The 22,755-nt window shown below is 41.9% G+C and overlaps 1 protein-coding gene across 2 annotated transcripts in view; it reads left to right on the forward strand.

Annotated features, from left to right (window-relative positions):
- Window positions 1-593: 593 nt before the first annotated feature.
- The window catches only part of HSD17B2 (hydroxysteroid 17-beta dehydrogenase 2), a 61,030-nt gene continuing 38,868 nt past the window's right edge, over window positions 594-22,755 (forward strand). For both annotated transcript variants that reach the window (XM_066349332.1, XM_066349333.1), the window contains exon 1: window positions 594-1,120. In XM_066349332.1, the coding sequence (XP_066205429.1) occupies window positions 853-1,120 (268 nt within the window). In that variant the 5' untranslated portion in view covers window positions 594-852. The remainder of the gene's footprint in view (window positions 1,121-22,755) is intronic.

Here is a 22,755-nt window from a genome sequence, read left to right on the forward strand (position 1 = left end):
AGAATGAATGGGTAAGGAGCTAAATATGACCCTGGCACAAATAAGTACCAATAGGTATGGATGGACCATTATCAGGTGTATTATCATTGTTATTATCATGCCTAGACATATGTCCCCTCTGGCAAGACCAGAGCACTTTTCACTGCCATGAATCTCTCTTCTAGTTTTTATTCCCTCTCCATCTGCCCTGTAGCTGACTCAGGCAGGAGATCGCAGGAATCCTGTGGACAAGGACAAAATCAGTGATGCCTTCCCTGTCCAGGGTTGATCTTCCAAGCTTTACTGGTTGCCTGGATTTATTGTCATTCTCTCTCTGTCTCCCTCTCTCTCTCCCTCTCTCTCTCTCTCTCTCTCTTCCTCTCTCTCTCTTTTTCACACACACACATACACACAGAAATCAGAAAAAAAAAAAAAAAGCAAAAAACTGGACAGATCAGATACACTACAGGCTCCTAAAGCATATATTTCTTTTAGGAGCTAGAGGTTTTGTAATTCACTGTTCAGTTTGAATGTTGTCAATAATTATCCAACTAGTTATTTCTCCAGAGGTCATTTTAAAACAAATGTGTGTGTTGTGAGTGAGAACGCATATGTGTCATGCATGCAGTGAGTGAGGGGGGAGCAATCAAATAGGAAGTGCTCTGGCATTTATATCAAACTGCATGCTGGTTTAAATTATCCACTAGGAACTATGTGCCTGTATGAGTATGATTAATCCCGGCTCATTCAAAGTGTGTCAGGGCTGTTTTCCCCCCTCCCTTCCTGGCTCTCCGTTCATATAACCCAGGCTGCCTCCAGCCAGCCTTTCCCCACTTGTCCTGAGCACAAAAAGGTGCAGCGGAGTCTCTGAGAATGAGCCCTTTCTTCTCTGAGACAGCGTGGCTCTGCCTGGCTGTGACAGCAGCGCTGGGAGGACTAGTTCTTTGCAAACTCCAGCAGAGCCCAGGACAGGTGGGGAGAAAGGTGGTCTGCCTGGCGTGCCTCTGGGGAGGGGTTTGCCTGCTCAGCCTGTCCCTCTTCTGGGGCTTGTTACTCTTCTCCCTGTCATGTTTCCTCTTGTATATTTACTTATCTGGCCAAGAGTTGTTACCTGTGGATCAAAAGGCTGTGTTAATCACAGGTAAGCGGACGACACGGCGATTCTCACTCAGGGCAGGATCTGCTATTTGCTTTGCTTTAGTGGGACCTTTTCAGATTCGGGTTTAAAAATAAAACGCTTGGTGTGGAGTAAAGGAAAGTACATCCCCAAGTGGTTTTCACTACATTGTGTTGGTTTGCTTTCTTCAGGAGGTGTACTGGAGAGGGATGGGGGAAGTGAAGTGCATCTCAGCCATGATTTTGTTAATTTCCCAGGATAAATATTAATAAGCAAACCTCTGATATTTCATATGTTTTATTATATCCAGGAAAATCCCATAGGTTTCTTTAGGCTTAAGTGGAATTTTATTCTGAGATTAGTGCTTGCTTGTGTTCTAGACATTGGCTCTTATTTCCTAGATGTACAAAGAAATTTACAAAGCCAGGTTCTCTTTGTGCTTTGCTGTGTTTTTTAAAATCCTCGGTGGGCAAAAGTAGGTTTACAATTGCACTGTGACATTGTTTTGGGTTCATAAAGCTATTGTAATATAGCCTTCATGTCTTTTTCTATACTAACAGCTTGTAAACCTCCTATTTTGCCCACCCCTGTATTGAAGGGACTCAGCAGGGCTGGAAACTTTGCAGTTTTCCTGGCTGCTGTCAAGAACGTTGTCTCATCTGAACCTTTGTCTTCATATCTGTCAGTAGACAGCTAACGTTTCTTACTTGGATCAAGCAGGCAGTGTGTCCAGAAGGCAGTTGCTTGTTAGCTAGGCTGCCAGCTTTTTTTCTTCTTTTGTGTTTCTTTTCCCGCTGCAAGTGTGAGGCCAAATTAAATTCCTGTGGTTTGTAAAACTGGTTTGTTTGGTTGTGAAGTTTGAGCTTGAATAAGACTTTAAGTGGGACTACCCAGTATTATCCTAACCCAGAAAGTCCTGCCAAGGTAGGAACATCAGCTGCGGAACATTTTGCCCGGCTGTCATCACCCCACGCCCCACAGCTACAACCTGCTGGGGGTGAAAGCAAACACAGGGTGTGAATGGAGGCAAATAGAGGTTTTCCCAATGCACAGGAGAAATAGACCCTAAAGTGACTGGTTTATTTTGCCTTTACTTTAATCCAATGATGAAATTTTCTCTTAAAATGAAACACAAGTTGTCACTTGTTAGAGTTTTGAAGTGTTGCAGAAAACAAGCTCGTTCAAAAACAAAACAAAACAAAGCCCAAACAATTCAAAGGTAGAAAACTCAGTTGACTTACTGACCAGCCGGTGGTGCAGTGGATAGGGCATCGGCCTGGGACACTGAGGACCCAGGTTCAAAACCCCGAGGTTACCAGCTTAAGCATGGGGTCGTTGGCTTGTGTGTGGGATCATAGACATGACCTCATGGTCGCTGGCTTGAGCCCAAGGTTGCTGGCTTGGTCAAGGGGTCACTGACTCAGCTGGAGCCCTGAGTCAATGCACATATGAGAAAGCAATCAGTGAACAACTAAGGTTCCACAATGAAGAATTGATACTTCTCATCTCTCTCATTTCCTGTCTGTCTGTCCCTATCTGTCTTTCTCTGTCTTTCTTTATTGCTAAAAACAAACAAACAAAAAACACCAAAATATGAAAACTCAGTTGATCAATGGGATGTTTATCTGAATGAATGTCTAGTATCACCTGGAATCATGCATCTGGCTGGGGTTTCTACTTATTTCACTAGAATTCTCAAGGTGGGCCAGATGGAAAGCTATGATAACAGTCAATCCTTCTGTTCTGTGTGCAATAGCAAGTATCCACAATTTTCAGAGTAATTCTAGGTCAAAAAAATTTTTTTTGTATTTTCCCACTCGTGTGAAAGAAGACAGAACAATTCAGCATGTTTTTGAAAAAAAAAGAAAAAACCCCCAAAGCAATAGAAATGCTGTGATTGACACTAATGGGACATGATCTCCTGGAGGTCCAGACATTCCTAAAAAATTAGTGTCAGGGAGCAGCTCTTCCAGGCTAATAAGTAAGACTACTAAACCTTAGGGTACACTCAGGCAAACCGTCAAAGTAATGGAGAAAAGTGAATTCTCTCTTGCTTGATTATCTTGTCAGTGTTCTTCATCCTCCACTGTTGCAGATGTAGGCAAGCAGAAACGCACAAAAAATACACACCACAGTCTTTTAGCCCAAATCAGCCATTGGAATGTCCTGACTTGTGTTTAGTGGTATGGAAAATGACTGATTCAATTAGGCAACCCAAGCCCCATGACTAATTCCTCAATAAAATGCTTAGCAATTAGAAAGCTTAGAGTTAATAAAGGAACCACATACGTTTCAGGCTGACTGAAATATCCCTTTTAGGTTCTTTGTCATGAGGAATGCCATTAGGCTAAATATAATTCTAAAGAGGGTTTTAAGACCTTTGTACCAAATGGAGAAATTTGAAAATAAATTTATTTAGTTAGATTAGAATTAATTAAAAGATAAGTCACCACAACTTGCAATAGTCTTTGTTTTAGGATGGCTTATTTTATAAATTGGTAAACATTTTAGCGAGTGCGGGGACTGGGAGAAATGTGACAATGGACGTAAATATTATTCCTTTATTTGATAATTTAAGATTTGAAAATTTCTTTTAAAGAAATAAACTGAAATATGTAAAAAGGGTAGATGCCAAACAAAATGGCATATTCACAAAGTTATTCAGTACAATCTTATTGGAAATTAAGAAATACCAAATGCAATCAAAATAGTGACAAATTACACTATATCCTCTGGGTAGAACAATGGGTAACCATTAAAAATGACCACAGAACTGTGTTACACCATGGAAAACTGGGCTAAAGGAAAACATGCAGGAGATCCAGGTGTTTGAGCAAGACTGCAACCATGTCACGTAAATTTAAAAGAACTGGAAGGAAATAGTTTATAAATGGTTGGATTAGTACTTGGATGTTTTTCCTAAAATTTCTCTAATGTAGTTATATTACCTACATAATATAATAATATATATTTTTTTCTTCTCTGAAAAAAATAATTGAATTTATTAGGGTGACATTGGTTAATAAAATTATATAAGTTTCAGGTGTACAATTCTATAATATATCATCTGTACAGTGTATTGTGTGTTCACCACCCCAAGTCAAGTCTCCTTCCATCACCATTTATCCCCCATTTACCCTCTTCTACCCCCTGCTTCCCCTCTGGTAATCACCATGCTTTTGTCTGTGTCAGTGAGGTTTTGTGTTTTTTTCTCCTTATTCCTTTCACCTTTTTCACCCAGATCTCCAACGTCCCACCCCTCTGACAGCTCTCAGTCTGTTCTCTGTATCTATGAGTCTGTTTCTATTTTCTTTGTTAGTTTATTTTGTTCATTAGATTCCACATATAAGTGAAATCATATGGTATTTATCTTTCCCTGACTGGTTTATTATTATTATTATTATTTTTAAAAGAATAAAGTCCATTTAATTATGGACCCAGGTATAGGACCCAGGTATGAGGAAAAGTTAAAAAAAGTAACGTTTTTCTTTGAGTCACTTATTTCACTTTGCTATGATATTCAAAGATCTTTTGTCTCAGAAACATGTTATTTATAGTACAAAGAATAAATAAGCAAGCACAGAGCATTTGAACACGTATTTATCTTCCAGGTACCTGAAGCTATAGGGGCCATTTAGTTTTTCAAATGACTGTAAAATTAATAAGGAGCAGGCCCATGTGATTGCAATAGCATCTCAGGCACAATATAGTGGCTTGGGTTTGAGTTCTGCATTTTCCTTGCCGTAGACTGGGTGCTGCAGCTGCAGCACTTGAGATGAGGATTTGCGTTCTTGGGGAGGAAGAAACTTTCCTCTACCCTTCAGTGTTCTTTTGGCTACTCTAATAATCAAATCTACATGAGACAGATTTACAAGAAAATATAACCATTTTTAATTATATATGTACATAGGGGGACATATGTCCATAGGAGGTTCAGGGACGGAAAGTTAAATTATATATGACATTCCGAGCTAAGGATAAGGTAGGGTGCCTTGGCAGCTTTGGGGGGAAGAAGGTCACTGTAGGGTGATAAGAATAATAGATATTCAGTAATTAGTAGTTTTTGGGTGACACTCATTTTTTTTTAAAAGTTTTTTTTTCTTTTTATTAATGTTAATGGAGTGACATCAATAAATCAGGGTACATATGTTCAAAGAAAACATGTTCAGGTTATCTTGTCATTCAATTATGTTGCATACCCATCCCCCAAAGTCAGATTGTCCTCCGTCACCTTCTATCTAATTTTCTTTGTGCCCCTCCCCGCCCGCCCCCCCCCCCCCTCGTAACCACCACACTCTTGTTCATGTCTCTTAGTCTCGGTTTTATGTCCTAACTACGTATGGAATAATGCTGTTCTTGTTTTTTTTTCTGATTTACTTATTTCACACTGAATAATGTTATCAAGATCCCACCATTTTGCTGTAAATGATCCAATGTCATCATTTCTTTTGGCTGAGTAGCATTCCATAGTGTATATGTGCCACATCTTCTTCTTTATCCAGTCATCTATTGAAGGGTTTTTTGGTTGTTTTCATGTCTTGGCCACTGTGAACAATGCTGCAATGAACATGGGGCTGCATGTGTCTTTACGTATCAATGATTCTGAGGTTTTGGGGTATATACCCAGTAGAGGGATTGCTGGGTCATAAGGTAGTTCTATTTTCAGTTTTTTGAGGAACCACCATACTTTCTTCCATAATGGTTGTACTACTTTACATTCCCACCAACAGTGAATGAGGGTTCCTTTTCTCCACAGCCTCTCCAACACTGGCTATTACCTCTCTTGTTTTTTTTTTATAAATTTTTATTAATGTTAATGGGATGACATTAATAATTCAGGGTACATATATTCAAAGAAAACATGTCTAGGTTATCTTGTCATTAAATTATGTTGTATACCCCTCATTGGGTGACACTCTTATTATGAGCAAAGTCCCTAATTTAAATTCTTTATGGGAGAGGTAAAAGTTTCTCGTGAGCCTGCAAAATCTCAATTCCCTTTAATTCAAAATAATTCACATGCCGAAGTGAGGAGACATTTTGGGGAAGCCTATTCTGAACCCCTCTAGTATGAAAGGGTTTTATTAGAAGGGCTCCCAAGGAATGTAGGTCCTGGAGTAGGAAAGATGGACAGGAAGGGGAGGAGGCCACATGGGTTGCGTGCACTAAGGGAAGTCCGCTGAGGGTCAGTTGGCTTAATCATTGGGGCAGATCTGGAAGCACTGGGAGCCACACATGAGAGCTGTCCCCATTGTGGTTTTCATGCCTTCACACCTGTCAATAAGCACCCTGGGTGGTGTTGATGAGGGCAAAGTGAGCTACAGCATCCTGGAGCAGCCCTCGGACAAAGTCACAGAAGCTAGCTGCTGGGTGTAAAGTACACAATGACTTGGAGAGCACAACATTGGCCATGTAATCTGGGGCAGTATGACATTATCTGCTACACACCTCTGCAGAGCTGTGTGATCTTTGGTAACTGGTTTTGGGCTTTGGAACTTTTGTTTTCTCCTCTGTAAACCGAAAATGATAACACACACACACACACACACACACACACACACTATTATAGATGGAATTAGTGCATGAGAAACAAGGAGGAAGGGAAGGACAGATGGAGTGATGGAAGGGGTGGAGAGAAAGAGGTGATTTTCTGTATTGGGGTGGTAAGGGGAGAGGTAGAGAAATAGGGTTAGGGAGGCCAAAAGGGAACAAGAAAAAAAAGATTGGCAAAGAAATGAAGAGAAGAAACATTCAGTTATTCATTCAACAGCTATTTATTGCATCCTCAGTATATGCCATGTGTTGTCCAGAAGCGATGGGGGAAGAAAATTAAAGACCATACAACTGTTATGTTGTCAAATGATGGAATCAAAATTCCTAGATTTCCTTGCACTTGGACTCACATTTACCAGGGTTCCTTCCTCTTCCTCTGAGGTTGCGCATTGTCCTTCTCAGACTATCCTTTGAACTTGGTAAGTGATACAAAGGTGACTTTGATTTGCCACCCTCAGTCCTTGCATCCGGGCCCCTCCAGTCTTTCTCACCCACCTCAAGTGTTAACGTCTGATTTGGCATCTACGGTGAGCAGGGCACACACCTGGAGAGCATCACAGTCCAATGGGAGATATTTGGCCATAGTGGTTATAGCCAAGTGATGGGGTACAGAAAGCGCCTCCTGGAGGGGTCTCAAAGTGCAGTGGCATGAAGGGTGAGCACGTCTCCTGTGTGGGGGACTGGGGCAAGCTTGACAAAGGAGGGGCCTCCTTAGGAATGAAAAAGTAGCTTTCTAGAGGGAAAATAAGGTCTTCCAGGCTAATTGGTCAAGCAACTCCTATGCACACAGCCAACCCTCATTAAAACTTGTTCAGTTGGATAATTTTTAATTGGAATTTTCAAAACTGGGTGCAAAGGAGGAGAGGAAGAGGGATCTGTTTTATGTGAAGATCCTTATTTATGTTGCAAACAAGGGCTCCTACATGGGTGGTGACCCCTGTTGGGATTTATTCACAGTACAATTAAGGTTCTAAAATTGACTACTGTTGGCCTCAGGTTGGGATTTGGTGTCCTTTGGATTTAACACTAGATTTTGATATGGAAGAATAGTGATAGTGGACTATAGGACTAAAAGAAATAATATCTCTGTGCTCAGAGATTGACATACATTTTTTTCAAGTGAAAGGAGGGGGGATAGACAGACTCCCACATGCATCCCAGCCAGGATCCACCTGGCAACTCCATCTGGGGTTCTGGGGCTGATGCTCGAGTATTGAGCTATTTTTAGTACCTGAGGCTGACATGCTTGGACATACTGAACCAACTGAGCCATACTCAGCACCTGGGGCCATGCTTTAACCAATTGAGCCACTGGTTACAGGAGGGGAAAAGGAAGAGAAGGGGGGGGGTAGCAGATGGTTGCTTCTCTTGTGTGCTCTGACCGGGAATTGAACCTGGGATGTCTATATGCCAGGCCAATGCTCTATCCACTGAGCCACTGGCCAGGGCCAATTTACATACATTTTTATATTTGACTCTCACAACCCTAATACATTACATTCTTGTGAATGAAGAAACTAATCACTGAGCTACTAGGTAGCAGAGAGGGGGTCTAAATCCAGATCAGAACAATCTGCTACCCAAAGGCATGTACTTAACTACTGTTGTTATTAGTGTTATAGCCATGGTTATAGTAGACTATAAAGGTGTCCAGGATATAAGATGTGTCCATTCAATGGGCAAGTACATGTTGAACATGTTACAGGGTGAAGCAACGGTAGGTTTACAGTTGTGAGTATGCAAACCCTTTTCTTCTTGTATTATTATTTATTAATTGTATTATTTTCCATGTAAACAGCTGTAAACCTACTTTTGCCCTACCCTGTACTATGTGCACAAGACTTCACTGTTACAAAACTTGGCAATTGAGTGGATGCAGATATACAGGCGAAAGAAGATAAAAATGAAGGTACTGTGGACAAGGATAGGGATGTTTGAAATGGGTGATGATGATATCAGATGTGCCATGTGGTGATTTGACTTCATATTGGTTACAAGTGTACAATTCTGTGATAAATAACCTGTATATTACATTGTGTGCCCACCACCCAAAGTGAAATCATCTTCCATCACCATAAATTTGGCTACCTTTACCCTTTGCTTTACCCTTTCACTCCCTTCTCTCTGGTAACCACCATACTGTTGTCTGTGTCTGAGTTTCATTTTTTTAGTTGGGGGAATTCTCACGGAATAAAAGCACCCCTGCCTTTGCCATATATATATATATATATATATATATATATATATATATATATATATATATGCTGTTTGAAGGCAGGGACTAGGTCTTTTTTATGACCATGTCCCCCTTTTGCAGTCTCTGAGCACATTAGACCCAATGCATTGTCAATAAATGCATGAGCCCTGAGTAAATGAACCAAGCTTGTGATATGTCCTCCCCTTTTTTTGTGGTAATTGGCTGAATAAAATGAGATTGTCCCCAGAGACATGGACAAGAGTATGATGGTAATGGGGGGGGGGGGCGGGGGGTGAGGGGGGGCGAGGAAGGACAGAGAGGGGATGGGGGAGGGGAGGGCCACAAAGAACCCAGATAGAAGGTGACGGAAGACAATTTGACTTTGGGTGAGGGGTATACAGTATAATCAAATGTCAAAATAATCTGGAGATGTTTTCTCTCAACATATGTACCCTGATTTATCAATGTCACTGCATTAAATTTAATAATAAAAAGAAAGAAAAAGAAAATGAGATAGTCCCAATCTTCCCACTTCCTTAGGTTCTTATCTCCATCAGTACATTTTGCTGGAGTCACCTGAGTAGAAAGGGCAGGGTGTCATGGCTGAGCTGTTGAGGCCCCATTGTTCTGCCATGACTTAACTGTCGGCTTGCTCTGGAAAGGGCTTTGTGATCACTTGGTTCTAAGTGTACTGCTTACCCAGGATGCGGCACAAACAGAACATACTCTGGCCCCCAGCAGGCTGCTGAAACTGCTCTCCTGAGGGTTACTGGCGCCGTCCCAGTCACCAGAGTTTGACTTCCACCACAGGACTGCTGACCATGCTTCTTGACATGGCCTCTTTTGTCTTCCAGCAGATTGCATTTCTATGTTTTTATTCCCCCACTTCTCTGTCCCTGGGTTCTCCAGGTTCTTCTTCCTACCCCTCCCCCAAAATGGTCCCTGTGGCTCTGTCCTTCGCTCTTACCTTGCCACATTCGCTATTATTTAAGTCCCACTTGCTCCTGTGGTGTCCATGCCCTCTATGTGAGGACTGACAGATTTGTAGTTTTGTATACCTGACACTCTTTTGACCTCCTGACTCATTTCCAGGATTTTAGGCTGAAACTTTAAACTTGGCATTTCTAAGAAAGACTTATCATCCTTTTTTCCTAACCTTTTTTCTTTTCTTAAGTTCCCTGGTTCTCTCCTTTTCCCCAATTCTATCTCTTCTACCTCTTTCCCATCCCTCCTTTCACTTCTTTACATCAGCCACTTTCTGCAGGTTCCTTTTATCCCTTATTGATGATTTCTTCATAGGTTCATCTTCTGCTGTCTACCCTCCTAAATGCCAGCATTCCCTATACCCCCCCCCCCACCCCCATTCCCTGTGTTTTCCTTTAGGAAGTGTTTACATTTCTTACACTCTCACTCAGTACTCTTGTTTCCATGTGTGGCATCACCTGCCTCCTGTATTCTGGTAATGATCAATCTCTAAAATCCTTGTCCAGGCTTGTTTCTCACACTCTGGACCACCATCCCCAATTCTTGAATGTCCTGGGGTCAGCCGGTCCAGTCCTCTCTACTATGTTGATGGCACTAACACCACCCACCCCATATACCCAAGTCAGAGATCTCACAGTTAGCTTTGAATATCCTTTCGGTTAGCCCCCATCACAGACTTAAGAGTTCTTCTTGACTTTTTCTTCTCTTTCATTGCCTCATCCAACCAATCATTTATTCATAACTCAAAGACCTTTCCCTACCTCCTTTTTATTCCCGAAGCTACTTTTTTTGTTCAAAGCTCTTTTCTTTTTTATTTGGACTATTGTAATAGTGTCTTGGTTGTTATCCCTGCATTTCATTTCTTCGTCCTCATTCTGTAGCCAGATGAGTGCTTTTCTAAACTACACTGCTCACAAAAATTAGGGATCAAGGAATGTGCAGATACTCCAGTACTTTCAGCCTTTTGTATAGTGCATTTTCACCAATGAAATAACAGTTAATTTTGCATCTCATTTGCATAACAACAACTTTCTTTCTTTTTTTTTTTTTTGTATTTTTCTGAAGCTGGAAACGGGGAGAGACAGTCAGACAGACTCCCGCATGCGCCCGACCGGGATCCACTCCGCACGCCCACCAGGGGCGATGCTCTGCCCACCAGGGGGCGATGCTCTGCCCCTCCGGGGTGTCGCCCTGCCATGACCAGAGCCACTCTAGCGCCTGGGGCAGAGGCCAGGGAGCCATCCCCAGCGCCCGGGCCATCTTTGCTCCAATGGAGCCTTGGCTGCGGGAGGGGAAGAGAGAGACAGAGAGGAAGGGGGGGGGGTGGAGAAGCAAATGGGCGCTTCTCCTGTGTGCCCTGGCCAGGAATCAAACCCGGGTCCCCTGCACGCCAGGCCGACACTCTACCGCTGAGCCAACCGGCCAGGGCCTGAACAACTTTCTTTGACTTTTCATTTGCTTTTCTGATGTTCTTGTTTAATAAAAAAAAATCAAATGCTTTTTTTCTAATTGCTTCATATTCATTTTGTTATATCCCCTAATTTTAGTGAGGAGTAAGAATATAAAGCTAACCAATCCATACTCCCCTTTTTATAAAATCCTATGATATTTTCTCATCCATACAAAGCCAAAACTTATTCTGTGCAAAGATCCTTGACAATAGAGGTCATATTATATAGTTCCTTTATATTCCCCAAGTTCCCAGGAAAGTTTTGGATACCTATTAGCTATTCAAAAGTTGTATGCTATCCAGGTACTGCACTAAAAATATTGCTACCTTTAAGGTAGATTAAGACCTGCTGAGCCTGACCAGGTGGTGGTGCAGTAGATAGAGCGTCGAACTGGAATGCAGAGGGCCCAGGTTCGAGACCCCGAGGTCGCCAACTTGAGCACGGGCTCATCTGGTTTGAGCAAAAGCTCACCAGCTTGAACCCAAGGTTGCTGGCTCCAGCAAGGGGTTACTCGGTCTGCTGAAGGCCCGCGGTCAAGGCACATATGAGAAGGCAATCAATGAACAACTAAGGTGTTGCAACGTGCAACGAAAAACTAATGATTGATGCTTCTCATCTCTCTCCGTTCCTGTCTGTCTGTCCCTGTCTATACCTCTCTTTGATTCTGTCTCTGTAAAAAATAAAAAATAAATAAATTAAAAAAATTAAAAAAAAAAAAGACCTGCTGAGGAGGGAAAACCTGAGGTTTTCAGAACCGTTCCTGGTACAAACAAGTTCTAATCTCAAAAAATGATCAAAGATTATCCTTGTTTACAAGGATGGCCAAAGCTTCCATATCTATTTGTGTACTTCAGTATCTGAACCCCATTGATTTTGGAATCCCCTGTTTATGTTCCTAAAGATGAACCTTCCCAGATGCTGCTCCTTCACCCCATCCCTTGCCTTCCCGATTTTGGGATTCAAAGCTAAGTCCTCAGAGCTGGGGGTCAGATTAGACCATAGATTGTCAATGTATGTATATGTGCTAGGAAAGGATATAGGTAGTGGTTTGGAGCAAGGTCAGTGACATCAAGTTAATAGGTAGATGGTTCAGTTGTACTGAAACAAACAGAAATAAACAGATAACTGGGAATGAGAATAAATCCAGGTGCCAAAGAGCATAAGATGGGGGCAAGCTAAGCAGGAAGCACAAGGAAATCTAGTGCAGCGATGAAGTGGAATGGGGTAACACGTCTGGCTTGAATGATCCAGGAACCGCTGGGGCTTCCATCCCATCCACTATCATCACCAAGTGGTATTTCCTCTTTAACCTAGGATTTACTACATATAACACTCTGGTACTCCCTGATCTGCTTTGCCCACTGGCCCACATCATGAGATTCTTCCTCTGTGCTCAGATTGCCAACTCCCATAGACTTCATGCCATAACCTGGAAATTGAAAAGATATGTGTTCACTTGAAAACAATTCTGAAACTCATGAACAGAAGCCATTAGGAACATTGTGTTGAATGTCCTTTGTATAAAGAGGACTGAAGGTCTAGGGACTGGGCCAGATACATTTTAGTTTGAGACAGTGCTTAACATGGTCTTAGATTGAATAGAACCCAAATTGCACTTTTATGGGGTCAAAGGCTCTGATAGGTCAACTGAAACACTGGGAAGGAATATGAATTTCAATGAAAACTGTTTTCTCAAGATTCATGTCTACTGAGGTGTCGTGGCCTTCAGAGTCAAAGCAAACCTGGCCATCAAGAAGGGGATTAGAAACAAAACCAAAATTATGTTTCTCTCTGGAAACAAAGCTATAACATATGTGCATCTAAGTGCAGGTCTGGCTACTGTGGTAATTCAGGGTTAGAAGGGGGGTGTAGGGGTTAGGACCACACGGTTAGGACAATGACTGACCTGGCTACCAGCTCCTTCCTTGCCACTTACTAGCTTTCTGACCTAGGGCAAGTTAATTAACCCGTCTGAACCTCAGTTTCCTTCTCTGTAAAATGAAGATAATCATCATATGGATCTCGCTGGAATTGTTGCCAAGGTGGAATGAGATAACACACATAAAGGGCCATCTGTAGATGGTACTTTTCATTCTTAGCCAAACAGAGCAGCATGAGGGTGGTGGCCAGATAGTCAAAAGGTGAGGCTGCTAATAGAGCCTCCCTCCAAATTCTAGAAAGAGAAGGAGATTGAGCATGATTGTAACAGGCCCCAGAATATGAAGAAAGTTACCTCCTCAGAATTCTCCCACTTAACACTCACACCTTTTCCCATCTAAAGTTGGAGAGAAGCTCCTAGAATAAGCCTCAGAAAGTGTGTGTTCACAAGAGAGATAAACCAGTAAGTCATCTTGCGGGAACATTGCTATAAGGACAAGGGTGTAGGGGTTGAGGTTTCATTGCAGGGCCTGGTCACATGCAAGGGGTCTCCCCTGGCCCCCTTTACTTATACTGGTCAGCTGTGATATTGGTGGGAAAGTGGTGAGGGGGAAAGAACACCTCATTCTGCTACTATGGGGTTTACATAGTCGTGGATGAACTTTATTTCAATGAACTGTCTCCCAATGTCTGAATACTCTTTTCAGGATTATCCATTCCATCTAGTGGGGTTGTTTAAATAATACCGATGATGGAAAGCTCACTACCTTGACAGGGAAATCATTCCACCTTTAATCAATGTTAATAGCTGTAAATATCTTCCTTATATTGGGCTAAAATATGCCTATCAATGCATTAAATCTGCCTGTGGAAATCACATAATCTAATGAAAGTACTCTCTTGCATGGTAGCCCTTGAAAAACGTGAAGACTGCATCATAATATAGCCAAATTGGCTTCGAACTAAATATTCTCATCCCTTCCATGGTCTGGTTTTTAGAACTTCCATCATTCTCAGTGTCCTCTGCACCATTTTTAGTTTCTTGACATTCCTTTGAGATGTTGACTCAGATTTAACATTGTGTGCCATCTTGGCATGAGCAATACAAACCAGACTGAAACTAATGAGTTGAAATTAAATCAGAAGACATTGACAGTACCAAAAGTATTGTGGTAATTGATGAAGTAAGAGGGTATTGTCCAAGGCGTAAAGAAAAGTAGAAGCCATGGGTGTCTCAGCTTTTGTCTTAGCAAAGCCATTGGTTCAAAAGGCAATTTACTTATATAGCGAATCTTCAATGGTTTGGGGTGCCAGTTATGGTTATAGCGTAGTTAGGAGAATAAAATGAAATAAGGCATGCCAAATGCTTAACACTGTGCCTAGCTGAACAGTACACAATTGGTAAATGCTGCTATAAGATATTGGAGAAGACAAAAGACAGTACAGTCAACGCAAAGAGCATGATGATGAAAATAATACCAGCTATTTTCTGGGCTGGAACAGGTAGTCTCCTTTATGAGCTCTTATTTCTTTGTTCCTGCCAAGTTAAATTAGATCTCTCTTTTTATGCCCCTTTCATCACCTTTATCATCCTTTATGAGTATTTATTTAATGTCTTCTTCCTCCTAAAGCAATGATTCTTGACTGGGAGCAATTTTGTTTCCCAGAGGACATTTTAGCAATGTGTGAAGATATTTCTGGTTGTCATCACTGTGGGGCACAGAAACATGCTCCTAGTATCTGGTGTGTAGAAGCCAGGGATGCTGCTAACCATCATACAATGCACAGGACAGCCCCCCCAAACAAAGAATTACCTCACCATGTCAATAGTGCTGAGGTTGAGACATCCTGTGCTAGAGTTTGAGCTCCCAAGCTCAGAGGCCATATCATTCTCATTGATCATGATGTCCCCAAGTGCCAGTTAGAAAGTAAGTCACATAATGGGTACCCAATAATAATAAAAGGAAATGGGAATTCAACTGGATCTTAAAGGATAGACAGGTAGGTCTGAATGCGTTTTTTTCCTGCTTTGAGTACATAGAGTCAGAGGATGCTGGGAGTTGTTTGAAAAGATTGTCACAAAGGAGATTGCAAATCTTCTATCCCCAAAGGGATGAAAAATATGGAGCAACCCAAGGGCATCACCAGGAGACTGAGATTGCTATAAACAAATGAGTTTCAGAACAAAAGGTCTGGAACTACAGGTAATGCAAGAACACCCAAGACTATGAGCAGTTCCTTGTTTTGACAGAATTCAGCCAATGCCTGGAAAAGCAGGGACAGAATGTTAAATAGACAGGAATTAGATGTAGTTCCTTTGGTAATGCACAAAGGTAAGGCTTCTCAGCCCACTGCGGGCTGTCATGCATACACACTTCTCTACCTTGGGGCAGCACATTGAGTCTAGTGGAGGTCCTCCATCACTGTGCATTAGAATCACTTGAGGGCCTTTTAAAACATATTGATGCTTAGGTGCCCACTCCCAGATCTTGGGTTTACCTTATCTAAGGCATGTGACTTGGTTGTTAGTGTTTCTTTAGAACATCCCCTTCCCAGGTGAAGCTAATGCATAGCTCTACATTGAAAATGAACCACAGCTCAATGCCTTGCACAGCAATTCTTCTCTCCCACACCTGTGTACCCAATTCTACTGGCTGTTTCAGACTCTACATGTCTGAATCTGAGCTCTTTATCTGGGACCCCTTCCTACCTAACTCTGATTCAGTCTTCCCCATCATGGGGAGCCACCCTATCTAGCATCCCGTGGAGACCAGAATCCCGAGAGTCGCCTTGATCCTTGTTTCTCCATCTTCTCCCCCACTGTGTTATAACTTCTACTTTAAGAATGGATTTTCAGCCTGACCTGTGGTGGTGCAGTGGATAAAGCATCGACCTGGAAATGCTGAGGTCGCCGGTTCGAAACCCTGGGCTTGCCTGGTCAAGGCACATATGGGAGTTGATGCTTCCAGCTCCTCCCCCTTTCTGTCTCTCTCTCTCCCTCTCTCTCTCCTCTCTAAAAATAAATAAATTAAAAAAAATTAAGAATGGATTTTTAGACCTGGCTAGTTAGCTCAGTCAGTTACAGTATTGTCTCAAACAACAAGGTTGAGGATTTGATCCCTGGTCAGGGCACATATGGGAAGCAACCAATGAAAGCACAACTAAGTGGAACAACAAATGACTGCTTCCCTTCCCCCTCCCCTCTCCTTTTCTCTCTCTGTCTCTTTAAAAATCAATCAATGAGTAAAAAATAAAGCCCTGGACAGATAGCTTGGTTGGTTGAAGCTTTGTCCTGAAGCGCAGAAGTTGCCATGTCAAGGCAATACAGGAACAGCTTGATGTTCCCCCCCCACTCTCTCTCTCTCACACACACACACACACACAATGTATTTTCATACACCCCACCTACTGTTCTCCTACTTCACTACCTTGCTCACGTCAAAGCTGCCGCCATTTCTTTCTGGGCTGCCCCCGGCCTCTGGGATTTCACTCTTGACACCCCAACCCATTCTCTGGAGGGTAGCCAGGGTGCGCCTTTCTGGTTTAAGACCCTTCAAAGGCTTTCCACTATACAGAATAAAAGCTCAAAGTTTTGCCCAAGACCAGAGGCTCTGCCAGATCTAGTTCCTCTCATCTCATACCCTTTCCTGGTATTATAGCAGGGGTAGTCAACCTTTTTATACCTACCGCCCACTTTTGTATCTCTGTTAGTAGTAAATTTTCTAACTGCCCACTGGTTTCACAGTAATGGTGATTTATAAAGTAGGGAAGTAACTTTATTTTATAAAATTTATAAAGCAGAGTTACAGCAAGTTAAAGCATATAATAATAATTACTTACCAAGTACTTTATGTCGGATTTTCGCTAAGTTTGGTAGAATAAATCTTCATAAAACAACTTACTATAGTTAAATCTATCTTTTGATTTATACTTTGGTTGCTCTGCTACTGCCCACCATGAAAGCTGGAACGCCCACTAGTGGGTGGTAGGGACCAGGTTGACTACCATTGTATTATACCCTTAGCACACGCTCTTTCTTTTATCTGGAATGCTTGATGGGGGTGGAACCTTTTTATAGGACTGGTTTCTTCTTCACCTTTATATCTTAGTCTAAACCAGTGAACCAGTATTTCTCTGTCTTGGTACCATTAGCATTTTAGACCAGAAAATTCTTTGTTCTTGGGGCTGTTCTGTGCATTGTAGGGTGTTTAGCAGCAAACATGGCCTTTACTCACTAGATGTTGATATCATCCTCCCACCCCCATTGTGGTAACCCAAAAATAGCCAGACACTGCCAAATGTCCTGTGGTGGCAACATCGTCAGCCAGATGAAACACTGGTTTAAATATTACCCTCCTGAGTAGGTGTTCCCTGGCGTCCAGGCTTTAGGTCTCCAGCTATTATTCTCAACCTCCATATCTCATTTGTGACTTTCATGGCACGTTTCTCACCTTGAAATTAAATATGTATTTATTTATCTAGTAAGTATCTGTGGCCCTCCTCCCCCTAGACTCCTCAGACTATTGCGCTCAGTTCTTTATTACCAGTCTCCAACGCAGCTGCTGGTGTGCAGTAGGTACTGGAAGAATGTGCATTGAACAAATGCATGCATGCATGAATGAGCAAGTGAGAATTATGGGGCAGGCAGTGCTGTCCTCCAGGGTGAGAAATGATCTAGCACAACAGAAAGAGCATGGACTTTGGAGTCAGTGAACTCTGGCTTTCTAGCTCTCTGTGACCTGGTACAGCTTTATTAACTTCTAAGCGCATAAGTTAGCCATCTGCAAAATGGGGATACTATCCACGAGTGTCTGATTAGCTGTGTAGTCATCCCTGCTCTCTCCTGGACCCCAGGTGACTGTGATTTTCATTCCTAGCCCTTGACAGCTGGTGCAGGTCTCCATCAGAGCTCACCATCACCAAGGGCAGGGATCAATACTGTACCCTCAGTGCCTTACTTGATGCCAGGCAAATCATAAATGCTTAGCCAGTGACCTTTGTGCAGTGTGACCCCAGGTTGAGTTGTATCTGTACTTTAATGACAGCCCCATGGCTGGTTGGCAGAGATGATTCTCGTGGGCCTGGTCCCTAGGAAAAAATGACCAATCCCAGGTTTCTCCATGGTGGGTCATGGGATTGGCAAAGTTGTGCCTCCCACCTGTGGTAGGCCCACATTCAGGTGGGAAATCTGGCTTCTTTCAGAAAACAGTAAAGTGAGGCCAGGGTCCTCTTACCTCTCTATTTCCTTCTTCTTTTCTGGAATTGGGAAATAATGAATTTGATGACTGTCCCGTAGCCCTAGGGAACCACATGTGGGCAGGGATGCTCTCCTCTTCTGACTTCACTAGAAAAGGGAAACTTCATGACTCCAAAGTGTTCTAACAAAGAGTGTTCTACCCTCAGCACCCAGCCCAGTAAGAGGCAGAGAAGCTGAGTGAATTAAAGATGTCTTAAGTCAGCTCTGAGACTGTGCTTAGAGAAAAGGACCTGTGTGCTGTTGCCCCCGGAGAGGAAGCTTCATGTCAGGTTGCTAATGGGGAACCAACAAAGGGCTGGACATGGAGAACGCCTGATGGGCAGGTTACGTGTTTGTGTTACACAAGGGAGGTTCTAACCTAGACCAAAAAACCATAGATGGAAGCTCACGTTTTGATTTAATTAATCGGTTGTTCCTGATAATCGAAGTGACTCAGATATCAGGGAAAAGTCACCCTGCCCCATTAGGTCAAGATATCTTCTGCTGGAGTCCCTGTGGGATACAGATGTCAAAAATTAGCAAAGTGTAGCAATAGCTACTTAGATAACTCACCTAAAATATTATCCACTGAGAATTTTTCTTTCTTGGAAAGAAAGGAAATATTATTCACTGAGAAACTTCCTTTCAAACTTGGAGATTGTCCTCCTGGGAACGGCCATAAAATACAGATTTGCTCGTAACCGTGTCAGGCAACAAATAATGAAACTCAGTCCTCTTGTCTGTGGGGATAGACATATTGACCCTAGGACCCATTTATTTAACAAATACAAAGTACCCAGCATATGCCAGGCACTGTCCTAGGTGCTGGAGATTCAGCAGAACGCAAATATTGAATTTACATCCTAGCAAAGGAGACAAATATTTAAAAATTAATAGATCAAGTAGTGGTAGGAACAATGAAGAAAAATGCCACAATAACTTAGGCAAGGTGTTTAGTACAGTGTCTGCACTGTAATACATGCTCAATAAATGGTTGTCTTTTATATCGCTCTTATTCAAATTATGACTCACTATACAAATTATTTAAAGTGATCCTTTTAAAATCGAAGTCAGTTTATGTTACTCCAGTGTTCAAATTTTTCTAGTGACATCTCATCACACTTAGAATAAAAGCCACAGTCTTAAAAAAAAAAAAGCCACAGTCTTCACTGGATTTAAAGCAGGGTTTCTCAATCGTGGCACTGTTGACATCAGGACTAATACTTCCTTGTTGTGGGGCTGTCCTGTGTAGTGTATGATGTTAAGCAGTATTGTTAGACTCTCCACACTAGATACCAGAGCACCACCCAGCTTGCGACAACCAAAGGAGTCTCTAGACCTTGTCAGAGGTCCCTTGAGGGGCAAAATCTTCCCAGTTGAGTACCACTGGCTTAAAGGCCTCACATGAACTAGCCTCAGACTACTTCTCTGATATTCCTCCTATTATTCTCTTTCTCACTTATTCTGCTCTGGTCCAGATGGCTTCCTTGTTCTTTCTCTAACAATTATGTCTCTGTCTGAGAGTCTTTGTACCTGCTCTTTTCTGTGCCTGGTACAGCCTTTCCTGGAATGTCTATTCAGCTGTTCCCCACTCAGAGCTGCCATCCCTGACCTCCATACAGGACATGGCATCCTCTTCCCTGTCACTGTTCTGCTTCACAGCACTCATCAGCACTTGACACCATATGCATTTGTTTGTTTGTTCTTAGAATATATGCTATCTCCCTCTACAGTGTAAGTTCCATGGGACAGGGACTTGGATGGCTTTATGTACTGCTGTAAGGCCATGATAGAGAGGAATGCATAGTACATGGTAGTTGCTTAATCGATAGATTTTTGAAAGAATGAATTAGTGAATAAATGATGAAAAAACAGCACACATGTGAGATAATGAAGAAACCAGCCCAACTGGAATGAAAAGTAGGTCCTAAAGTTGGGCTTGGTTGGGCATGAACAAATCATAGAGATTGTTGAAACCCAGAGAGAGCACTTCATTTATTACCTATCAGACAGGTGGGAGCGAGAATAGGTTCATGAGTGGGAGAATGATATTGTGAGGATGGAGTAGAAATTAGAAACCTGAATCTGACTAGAAAACAGTGCAATGAAAGCCTGGATCCAATCAGAAAATAACAGTGTTTTGTGTGTGAGTGCGATGGTTTCTTGTGCCATCTCTTATTGATTAGTGTTGGGGCAGGTAGATTCTAAGAGAGAGAGAACTTTGATTGAACAATTTCCAAAGTGGCGTCTGAAGGGTGTGGTGACAGAAGGGTCAAGGGTTTGTGATCCCTGGTGAGAGGAACTAGGTCAGATTAACAATCACTCCGTGGCGATTATTAATAAAACAGAAAATAGAGAACTTCTGTAGATCAGAGCTCTTTTGAATTTCTGGGCGGTACTTTAGCCAAATTTGACAAGTAACGTCTTGCACCATTTTATGTTAGAAGCAGCCCAGTGAGTGTTTACCTATGTGTTGGCAAGAATGACATCCTGCCAGTCGGGAACCACCTTTCCTGTGAAAAAGGCCCATAAAGGCATTATTCAGGCAGCCCTTTGTAGATGAAACTATAGATAATAGCAGGGAGGAAGAACTAAGTCAGCTAAGGATAAAGAGGCAATTTAACTACACCTCTGGGTGGTTTTCCCATCTCTGTGTTATGTTAATCTTAAGTAAATTTACTTTTTATATAGTAGTGTGCTCTTTTTTCTATAGTTGCTTAACGTGTTTTTACAAGTGTTACTTTGCTTGTAAAACCTTCTTGTAAAATATATGATTGGAACCTTAAAAAAAAACCCCAAAAACTCCACTAAGCAAACCACAGAAAAACATAGGAGAGTGATCAAAAGAATCCAGCCTCAAAAAGCATAAATGTATGATTTTATTTATTTTTTAAAAAAATCAGTATAACTGATCTATGCTATTAGAAGTCAGGTAGGGGGCTCTCCCTCCCAGGAGCACACCCTAGCCTTCCCCCTCCCTCTTTCCTTCCTCTCCCAGGCGTGTTATCTACCTTTCTCTCTCCAAAGCTCCAAGGCCGGCCTCCTTCCTCTGCCTCTGTAATTTGTTTCCTGTGCCCGTTTCTTCTACCGCTCACTTCTTCCACCTTTGAGACTCTCTAAACAAACTTCCTCTTATAGTTGGAGTCTTGGCTCTGAATTCTTAAAAGAATAAAGAAGACTGGATAGTGGTAACCTATGGGGTGGGGATGACTGGAAGGAGGCACAAGGGAGATTTCTGTTTAGCTGATGTTTCTTGATCTGGGTGCCGGTTGCCTGAGTGGATTTAATCTGAGCAAATTTCTTAAGGTGTAGACTATAATAAATAAAAACTAATGAAGGGAGTTTTCTATAATGTACATAACAGATTGATAGTCTCAAAACTGTTATTGCCTTTAATAACCATCAGGTAAAATACACATTAGCCATTGACTTACCAAGATTGACTATATTCAGATAGAACATGGTGAACAGAAAGGAAAAAACCCCCAAATGTGTGCTTTAGAATCTTTTGATTCTAATTGCACCTCTCTTCTTAGTGAGCGAGGCTGAAAACTTTATAGTCTTTGAAGCTTGGTCTCCTCATTTGCAAAATGGGAATAAAAAGATGCACTACTTATGCCAGAGCCAACTGAAATAGCTCCAAAGGGCCAAAGCGGAAACAATTAGAGCAATGGAATAAAGTAGTATTGGATTACAACCCAAAGCATAAAATTAATATTTATGAGCTCATAATGATATAAATAAATGCTTGAATAAATGAGGGAGAAAAAACAAAGCTCCCATTCAGAAGAATTCCACATAATTCTTGGGGCAAATTTGTTAGGACCTACCTACTCCACCCATTCCCACACCAGCCTTGTGCTGGATGTCATGTGCCTTGCGGGTGATGAAACTTTTTATAGGAATCAGATCTCTGTAGAATGCTGAATGAGTTACAGTCATCTGTGTACTCTGGTTTCATTTGTGAATATAAAGTTTGAGAAACTTTTAATGAAGGTGCATATAAATGAATGGATAAATGTGGTCATTAAAAAAGGATCTGAATTTTATCTGTTTGTGGCCCATCATTGGCTATACTTTGAGAATTTATTTTAAGAATTTATTGAATACCTATTACAAGTCAAGTACTGTGATAACATAGGAAATATCAAAACAAACACAATCTTTGTGCATAACTCATTACTTTATATTCCACTAGAGAAATATGTAAAAAGTAATTTGGTCAGCAAATACAATATATTTTGGGTTGAAGAAACAAACAAAAGGCTGCCTGACCAGGGGTGGCACAGTGGATAGAGTGTTGGACCCAGGTTCAAAACCCTGAGGTCGCCGGCTTGAGTGCCGGCTCATCTAGTTTGAG

This window comes from Saccopteryx leptura, chromosome 9 (genome assembly GCF_036850995.1).
Source record: "Saccopteryx leptura isolate mSacLep1 chromosome 9, mSacLep1_pri_phased_curated, whole genome shotgun sequence".
NCBI classification, from domain to species: Eukaryota; Metazoa; Chordata; class Mammalia; order Chiroptera; family Emballonuridae; genus Saccopteryx; species Saccopteryx leptura.